This window comes from Ammodytes marinus, assembly GCF_949987685.1.
Source record: "Ammodytes marinus genome assembly, chromosome: 6".
In the NCBI taxonomy this organism is placed as follows: Eukaryota; Metazoa; Chordata; class Actinopteri; order Uranoscopiformes; family Ammodytidae; genus Ammodytes; species Ammodytes marinus.
The window spans coordinates 9660135-9669784 of NC_137235.1; the positions used below are offsets into that span (position 1 = coordinate 9660135).

Below are 9650 nucleotides of genomic sequence, written 5' to 3' on the forward strand. Positions count from 1 at the left end.
CTTCTTTTTTTGAAAGGTTGTTTGATAAACATTATGTCAACAAAGAAACTAGCCAAGTAAGTAACTGTTTGAATATGAACCTTTTAGCGTTAGCAAACGGCTAACATAAACAACAATAGCCATGAATGAAAACTAGGTGTTTGTGTTACGTTGTATATTGCATGGGTATTGTAAGTAAAACCATTTAAAGTGTTCGACAACATCACTCGTCGCTCCTTGGCTCCGGTGCTTTGAATGTATCTATACGACGTTACTATCGTTAACATTTGTCTAAAGACTATTATTATCTAGGTTTTTTGTTACTGCATTTCTAACAAAGGCTCTTAAATCCTTTCGTGCCTCCACAGAGAACTAGGATTATTGAGGCAGCGGAGTCAGTCCTCTGATGGTCAAAAGAAATCCCTGGTATCAAGTAAGTTTGATTTTTGTTTAATCGCGTGTAGTGAATGTTTGTCAATACAATTTCACATTGGATAATGTTCCTGCAGATCCTTAAAAAGTCTAAAAAAAAGCACTTCATCTAAAAATTAGGCCTTAATTGTTCTTTTTATATTAAATAAAATTTTAGTGGAACATTATAAATATCGGCTTTTTAGTTGTGCATTAAATGACTTACATAGAGAAATAATGTATTTAAAAAGATTTGAGATTAATTTTTTTATGTTACAAAAAGCATCAGGCAAATGTCCCCAACCTTAAATAATTGATATTTTCTTTAGTTTTGTTTTTTGTAAACTTGGCCATTAATTTTATTCCGAGTAGCATTTAATAAGTTTATAATGTCATTTGTCTAAAGCTGTATGAACCCTGCTGCTGGACACTGTTGCCCTTGCAACTGTGTAATATAGTTTCTGTTTATTTTTTCAGATCAAACCTTTTCATACCTGATTGTGATTGATTTTGAGTCCACTTGCTGGAGAGAGAAAACAAACTACGGCCAGGAAATCAGTAAGTACCTTTCCATATGTTACATTGGGAGCGTTTATCTTTTTCACACTCATAACATCTATCCTTCTTCGTGGCAGTTGAGTTTCCTGCTGTTCTGCTGAACACGTCCACGGGAGAGATCGAGTCTGAGTTTCACACTTATGTACAACCCCAAGAGCACCCCGTTCTGTCTGAGTTCTGCACTGAGCTGACAGGGATTACGCAGGTGTGTGTAGAGAAATAAATACATTGTTACTGTACAAACACACTAATGCACCTTCTTCTGGTCTACCAACTGTTGGAGTTAGTTGAACTTTCACTTACATCTGACAGCTTAATTTCTCTATCCCACAGATACAAGTTGAGGCAGGGATCCCGCTTCAGATCTGCCTTTCTCGGTTCAACCGATGGCTGCAAAAACTGCAGCTGGAGATGGGTGTGGTCTTTCCCAACAAGAAACAGGGATCTTCTGTACCTGCACCTTCTCAAAAACTGTGTACTTTCGTCACATGGTCAGGTAAAAGTCAAATGCATTGGTCTGCAACTCTTATAGTCACAGTCAATTACCATAAACCCATCACCACAGGTCCATGGGTAGTTTATTTTCACATGGTATGAATTTATACATTTTGGAAGAAGTTTAGCTGAACATGTTGTTAATTTAAATGTGTCTCCATCTGCGTTGCATTTCAGACTGGGATCTTGGAGTTTGTTTGCTGTACGAATGTAAACGCAAGCAGATCCATAAACCTGACGTGCTCAGCAGCTGGATAGACCTGAGGAGCACCTACAGGGTAAGATTATTTTAGTCTAATGAATAACATTTGATTGTAAATTCCTATACTAAGTTACCAGAGACCAAGGAAGGTATTTAATTGACTTATTTATATGCTTTTTAATACACAAAAGTACCCAGGAAAAGTATCAAGTCTTCGAGTGTTAGAAGCAGTACAAGGAAAAACAATTTACTTAAAAAATGACCAATTTATTATCCAAATAGTCAGTGATCACTTCTGCACACCTCATATTGTGCTTAACCCCATTTTTTGAATTTTTCAGATGTTTTATGCCAGGAAACCCAAAGGCCTGAACGGGGCCCTGCAAGATCTAGGAATACAGTTTGCAGGGAGAGAACATTCTGGTAAAAAAAAAAATTAAAACTTTCTTCTGTCAAAACAAATTTAGGATTCATAGAAAATTGCCTTGATCTAATCAGGCATGTTATGTTCCTTTACACTCAGGTTTGGATGACGCCCGTAACACAGCTCAGTTAGCAGCAAGGATGATGAGGGACGGGTGTGTGATGAGGACCACTCGGAGCCTAGAGAGGGTGAGTCATCCGCCGATGCATCCCAACTTCTAAATCCCCCCCCGTGCCCCTTGTAACTCCCCAAGCAAATGGAGGAAGTCTTCATGGATGCTGCTCGTTCGGTTCACAAAACATCCTACATGTGGCGTGTTTAAGTTTGTTGTGAAGCTTTCTTTTTTTTTAATATATGTAAATAAACAACTGGACTGTCGCAAATCATAAACACTGATATTATTCATTCTTTACTTTGTCAAGTTTTTACACATTTGTGCTTAATCCTGTGTAATATATAAAATTAATATGTTTGGACATTGAAGAGAGAAAGATTGAACTAGAAAGATAAGTTAAAGGTGGAGAGAGCGATTCCTGAGAGCTTGTCAAAATTAATTTTGTCAAAATCGGTGAATATCTCCAGACGATCCACTACCTGTCTGTACTGTGTGTGCATAATCTGGTGTTAATAGACAGCCTTGGCTCACAAAGGGGGCCCATAGTAGCTAGCATAAGCTATAGGCTGTGTATTAACACTGGATTTTTTTTCAGTGCACACAGAGTATGGACAGGTCGTGGATCATGAGGAGATATCGACTGATTTTGAAAACATGCTTATAATGGGACTATACAGACAGTGTAGCACCAACAAATGCTGACTGTTTATATCACAATATAGATTATAGAAAAGCAATGGATGATTACTTTATGTATTACTGATTCTATCTCTCATCTTATGTTCTTTCTGTAGACCCCATTAACAGTCAAACCCTTGTTTGGAAACACAACTGCAGAAAACAAGAAGGAGCAATCCAACACAGAGAAAGAGAAAAACAAACCTTCATCCTCCAAGATTCCTCTCAAATCATGTCAGATAATGTTGTGTTCAGAGAACAATACAAGGGATTTAGCCACAAAGGAGAACCAAGGGTCAGCTCAGGAGCTGGTTCAAATCTGTCAAAGCCTGATCTCCCCAAAGACACTGCTGAATGGTACAGCTACCACACCACTATGGGGACGCAGCCGGAGATCAGTTTCAGCAGAGGCGGTCGCTTGCATTCCCTCTTCAGTTATGATCAATTTTCCTTCACCTCACAATAATAATAATAACAACAGCAGCCTCGTTCTGTGTTCTACTACTGTGGGCTGCCTTTCAACTCTCCCACAGCCAAACCAGTCCTCAAATACTGGGGTAACAGTTAGAGTTGTGGAGGAAGAGGAAGGTGCAGAGCTTTCGGTGGAAATAGAGGACAGGTGTGGTTCATATGATGACGTGGTGTTGGACGGTGATGACGAGGATGATGTCACCAGGGAAGTGGAAGGAGAATTTGATGTAAAAAGTGCAACAGATTTTGACAGCGGATGCCATGTGTGGGAACAGCCTGATAAAGCGCATTCGTTGTGTGCTCAGGTCACATTAATGGACAGCATGAGAAAAACAGTGAGTGTTGGAAACTACTTTAAACCTCCTAAGATGACCACTGAGTCCTCAATGAAGTCTCTGTATGCAAAAATGAGCTCCAACATGTCGAGTCACCTAAACCAAATCGGGCAGAGTTCGGAGCCTAATTATTGTTTTGCTGTCCCTAAAACTGTGACTCAGAACACAAAATCAGTACAAGAAGAGTCAGATGGGCCCCGTAGTAAAAACTCTAAAACAAACACAACCTTTCCATCAAGGCACAATCGGTTTGTTCCAGAGAAGACCTCCACTCCTCATACCTCATTTGCCATGCCCAAAGCAGGCGTCACCACCACACATCACAAAAAGCCCACAGAGAATCCAATGTCTTCCTTTACCATCTACACTGACCCAGCAGCAGGGCTCTCACGTCCCTCTTCGCGTAGCTCCATTAGCGCCCCAAAGAACGCCCTCTCCTCTCTGTTGGCCAACTCGAAAGCAGGCCAGAGGATCACAGCGCCGCTGTGTGCGTGTGGGCGCCGTGCAAAGCGTCAGGTGGTTGCCAATGGTGGTCCGAACCACGGCCGAGGGTTTTTTTGCTGTCCGGTGCGCCGGTCGGGTAGCGGATGCAGGGTCCAGAAGGGATGTGAGTTCTTTAAGTGGGAGTCGGCTCTGATGAATAGCAGCTCGGTGGCTTCTCCTACAGTCAGGGCCTCCGTCTCTCTCTGTCAAATGAACAACATCGTGAGCAGCCGTCCACCCCAGAAGTCAACGATAAGAAAGAGCTATTAGGATGTTGGAGAAAAAGAGTTGAGGGTATTTGTTTTACCCTACAAAGTTTTTGTGATGTGACTTATTTGTGTTTTAACCAACATCCGCAAAGACGGATATTTACTCTTTTGTTATAAAAAAAAGTAAAAAATGAATTAATACAGTTGAAGACCAGGAATTTTTTTTCTATAGCTGTCAAACCGATAACCACTGGGGTTATGTCCTACTATGAACTATATGAAGCAGAACAAATCAAAGCTGTTACTATATTGACGTGTTGATTTTAAATTCACTGATTCCAGTTTGTTGGCATTTATCAAGTTCAAATGCCCCCACAAATCTAATGTATTATTTTTCTGTATTTCACACCATTATAAATTGAGTCATACTTTTAAGGTAATGAAAGTGCAATAAGTGTTTAATGTATAATGACAATTTTAGCTATTGAAATGAATTAATAGTAATATGAATTTTAATGGAGAAATAAGTCAGCCCATTTTAACCACTTGTAATAAACTGCACTATTGTACAGTTAATTTTTTTTAGAAACATGTTTTGGAGATGCAATTAAATCTAGAGTGGCTTTTTTAAAACATTGGTGCATGTCATTATCTTTAATATTGTAATATTATGTAGTATTAAACCTACTACATTATAAGCATAACTGTATTATATTCAAGAGACAATCTCTTATGAGCACTTCCCTTAAATGTTGCAGCTGGTAAAGGTGGGAGTCATTTCTGACTCCCACCTTTAGCTTATATTTTTTTGTAATTTTAAATTTGCACTTACATGCGTTTTTTTTTTTGAGAGACACTCGGAATTTATCATTGCTAATGTCTGCTTCGGTAATTGTTGTGCATATGATAAACAAAAATATAACGTGAGTAAAATAAGATATTCCTTTATGGAATCCAGATTATGTGCAGTGGTATTTCACGTGGTGATCATTGAACAGTGTAGTATAAAGTACATTTATACTTAAATTATGTTCAAGAATAATCGTACTTAAGTAGGCCTACAGTAAATATAGTAGGTCCTCCACTGCTTGTTATGTAGTATACTGTATACAGCATGCATACAGGCATTGCCAACAATTACTTACTTAGGCCTTTAAATTTCTTAGGGAACATAGGCCATCGATGAAACCCCTCCATCCTCTTCGGTCTTGTGCCTTCCGATCCTGTTGTTGCCATGTCAGCCCTTTCGTCTTCATCTCCTGCTCTGTGGTTCTTCTCCAGGTGGCTCTAGGTCAGTGGTGTCAAACATACGGCCCGGCCCGCGACTTGTAGAGCACACATTTCTGAGCATTTAAAAAAAAATACGGCTCTAGAGGAGTAGGGCCACACATGGAAAAAAAAAGTTCTGAGATTAAAGTAAAAAAATCAGAATTCTGAATTTAATCTCAGAACTTTATTTTTATTTTTTATTCTGATTTTAATCTCAGAATTGTGAGAAAAAGGTCAGAATTCTGAGATTAAAGTCAGAATTCTAACTTTTTCTCATAATCTGAGAATAAAATCTGATTTTTTTTCTTGTGTGGCCCTAATCCTCTTCCGTACATTCCTGTGAGGAGTTGAGAATTTTTAAAGAACTAAACAAAATGCTCACTCCAGCCGCTAGGGGGCAGCCAAAATAAAATAAAAGCTTGTGGCCCTCGAACCAAAATGAGTTTGACACCCCTGCTCTAGGTCTTCCCCTCCTTCTCCTGCCTTGTGGGTTCCATGTTAGGGCCTGCTTTGTAATTGATTTGTTTTTTCTTCTAAGTGTGTGGCCTATCCATTTTCTCCACCTGATTTGGGTCTCTATTGGTTCTTGTTTGGTGAGTTCCCACAGGTTGCCAACAATTCGAACGTGCAAAATGTTTCGCGAAAACCAAACGGTACCGGACACTTTTGTCCCTCCTCACACACCATCCGGAACGACCAGCAACAACGTGCTTTGTTTTGGCTCTTTAATAGGTCCATGGTTTTGGCTGAATGAAACGTCGTCCATTGAAACCGCCAGTTTCTACGTTAATTTGTGTTTAGCCAGAGAGAGTTAACAGTTTTAATCTTCAGTACATTTTGTTTTTACATAGTAGTCGCTGCAGCTTTGAAATTTGGGAAATCTTTTGTCAGTTGAGCTAACAGCTAGCCAAAGGGGGGAGTAACCAATACATCAACTAGGTAGCCTGTTGCTATCAAGCTTTATTAACATTCTTGGGGTTCTCTTAGTTTTTTGATTTTACGAAAGGCTTTTCTGCTTCTACCATGTCGACCGTGTCAAACGACTCGAGGAAACGGGGCAAGAAGCGGTATGCGGCCGGTGGACACACCAAGCGGTGGAAGACTTCCCGTGAGCTGGAGGTGGGCATGCAGGGGATCCTCATCACGTGCAACATGAACGAGAGGAAGTGCACCGGCGAGGCCTTCAACCTGCTCAATGAGTACGCAGACAAGCTCTACGGGCCCGAGAAGGTGAGTCCACTCCACGCACCTCTTTTGTCTGAGTCTATGGTCCACACAAACTCTTTGTATTGCCTCTCACAGACCTGGGCCTAGGCCTGTTTCACATTAGCCCTTCACTGTGCACCCTGTCATTGAAATGGGGTTCACACTAAAGTAAGTAATTTCATCTTCAAATGTGCATTGTCTTTTGAGTATTGCGTGGAGGTAGACAGAGCAAACACTTTTCATTTAGCACATGCAAGTGGAATATCTTTGGGTAAAGTCATTTCTTGAATGATGTTTCCTTGCACTCAAAAGTGTCAGTAGCCTTTTTCAGGAATTAATTTCCATGTTATAGGCAAGCACCTTTTATTTCCGCAGCACATCTCAAACCCAAAGCCAGTTGCTTAACACAGGCAATTAAATACAAAACAATGAGCAAACCAGGATAAAATGAATGATAATTTACAGAACAGCGGACCAAACAATGAATTGAAGTTGCAGATCTTATATGGTATTCATAAAGTTCCAACCTCATGATCCCAGTTTCAGGTCCAGGATAAGAATGGGAGCAGCAGTGAAGAAGAGGAGGGTGAAGAGGAAGATGTTGAAGTAGCGTTGAAGAAAGAAGTGGCACAGCTTAAAGCCTCTGGAGCTAAACGGGAGCGCCGCTTCCAGGCTTTGGACAGCGGAGCAAACAATGTCATCTTCATCAAAACTCTAGATCTGGGTATGTCTTTTTTTCATTAATGTGATATGGTTTGATTTTTCTGTTTAAGGTGGCCACAATTTTAAGTTTGGGGTTTTCTTTTGTTTCCTAGAAACTGACAAGCTGGTTCATCACATCATGTCTGATCTCCACACCACCAAGAAGAACAAGTCTCGCGTGATCCTTCGCATGCTACCAGTGAGAACTAAAAATCACATAAATTAACATGTTAGTGTTAAAATGATGCATGGGATTTAACTAAAATGGATTATCAAAGGACTAAGCTTGTGTCCTTATTAGAAATAAGGCATTTATTGTATTTGAGATTTAACGGATAACACTTCTCACTGTGTGAATGTCCGAACATAGATCATAGTTTTCATGCATCACTGATTTATTATGTCTCTTGTGTTTATTGAAAATTAGGTGCAGTATCCTAATCCCTAAAATAACTTGTATAGCTAAAGTGTCATGGTGTTGTCTGCGGTGCCTTATCCTTGTTTTGGTCTCATCCAGGTCACTGGAACGTGCAAGGCCTTCGAGGATGACATGGTGAAGTACCTGACCACTTACCTGGAGCCTTGGTTCAAAACTCCAAACTGTGCTACTTTTCAGATCGCCTTCAAGGCCCGCAACAGCAGCCACAACAAGAGAGACGATATCATTAAATCAGTCGCAGGTAATATTGCACTCTTTATTAATTTGATTGGATTTATTGTCTGATCATTTTGTCGGGTTCAAAAAGGGTATTTCACCTTTTGTAATCATCATCAGTAGTGATGCAACACATAACAATTCATGCATGATCCGCAAAGTTCACCCACCAAGGTTGGACACGCACGTAAACCGCACATTGGCTTTACCATCAATCTGTCTCATCAAGTCTGACAGCAACGCTCTATCAGGGTATTGATAGTTTGTGAAATCACTGTCCATGTATAAAATAGCAAGATACATTGAAATCAAAGTTTATGTTTATCTGGTCATCTTTGCCCTTTTTTGTCGTTACTGATATGAAAAATGAACCTTGTTATGCATCCCTTAGCAGCAGTGAATGAAACTGACTCCTCGTCCTTGTGTTCTCTGACCATTGCAGGTCTTGTGGCGCAGATGAACCCTAAGAACAAGGTCGACTTGACCAACCCAGAACTGACAATCATTGTGGAGGTCATCAAGGCTGTGTGTTGTCTCAGTGTGGTAAAAGACTATGCACTATATAGAAAGTACAATGTTCAGGAGGTAGTGAAAGAGGACACACCGAAGCCTGATGTGACCACAGCAAAAACAGATGAGAACACAGCCGAGCAGAAGAAGAAAGAAGAGGCAGCAGAGGCCAACAAAGAAGAGAAGAAGGCTGAAGATGACGACGATAAAAATGTACCAAAGGGCAACAAGAAGGCTGATACGGGGGAAGGTAACGGGGAGTAACACCTAGTATTATCTCAAGTTGTTTTATTTTGTGGTGCTTTTGTTTTTAAATGGGAGCATCAAAGTCAAGTCAAGTTTTCTTTTCCCTGACATAACATGAGAATCCTTAATGTTGTTTTTTTTTAATATTCATTAAGATATCTATCATTGATATGTCCATTTTTAATGGCAGTGATTTGGAATGAACTGTCACTATTCTACAGCATAACTTTGCCATTGGCTGATGTTTTTATGCTGCATTTGTTTTTTTATCTTATTTTGACATTTTTACTCCAAGGAACAAATATTTGTTCAGGATATCTGGTGTGTGGCTTTTTTGTAATTATTTCCTAAAGCGGTCACTGGATTAAAGCTATTTGTGTTCGACTGTTTTTGACAAATATTCTTCGCTCATGTTATCCTTCAATTATTGACACAGCAGCAGAAGAGAATAAGAAATTGTCAACTACATTAAAACATGTTTTTGTCTAAAGGGTGCTATTTTATTTTACATTATTTGGTGAAATGCCTGCCTTTTGACATTGTGTTTTGCCCATAACCCTAATCATGGAAGTGGCAGTTCTTCTCTGCACCACAAGGTGGAGTTAATCCCTCATTTTGTAGAGTTGTGAACGTCTCTGGGAAAAGTACACCTTAGTTATTGACAGTTATCACAAAATATTTGATACAATCTAATTATCTTTG

At 39.8% G+C, this 9650-nt stretch overlaps 2 protein-coding genes across 2 annotated transcripts; both read left to right on the forward strand.

Annotated features, from left to right (window-relative positions):
- Positions 1 to 33: 33 nt before the first annotated feature.
- eri2 (ERI1 exoribonuclease family member 2) lies at positions 34 to 4421 on the forward strand (the record flags this gene model as incomplete). The annotated part of the gene is made up of 9 exons (XM_080029916.1): positions 34 to 56; positions 348 to 412; positions 868 to 948; positions 1026 to 1153; positions 1282 to 1444; positions 1621 to 1721; positions 1987 to 2068; positions 2169 to 2257; positions 2979 to 4421. The coding sequence occupies 9 exons, from the start codon at positions 34 to 36 to the stop codon at positions 4419 to 4421; spliced, it is 2175 nt and encodes a 724-aa protein (XP_079886042.1).
- A 1900-nt stretch (positions 4422 to 6321) lies between these two features.
- Positions 6322 to 9423, forward strand: thumpd1 (THUMP domain containing 1). The gene is made up of 5 exons (XM_080030131.1): positions 6322 to 6859; positions 7376 to 7559; positions 7651 to 7736; positions 8055 to 8217; positions 8635 to 9423. Exons 1-5 carry the CDS (start codon positions 6653 to 6655, stop codon positions 8964 to 8966), a joined length of 972 nt encoding a protein of 323 aa, XP_079886257.1. The 5' UTR covers positions 6322 to 6652; the 3' UTR covers positions 8967 to 9423.
- The last annotated feature ends 227 nt before the right edge of the window (positions 9424 to 9650 follow it).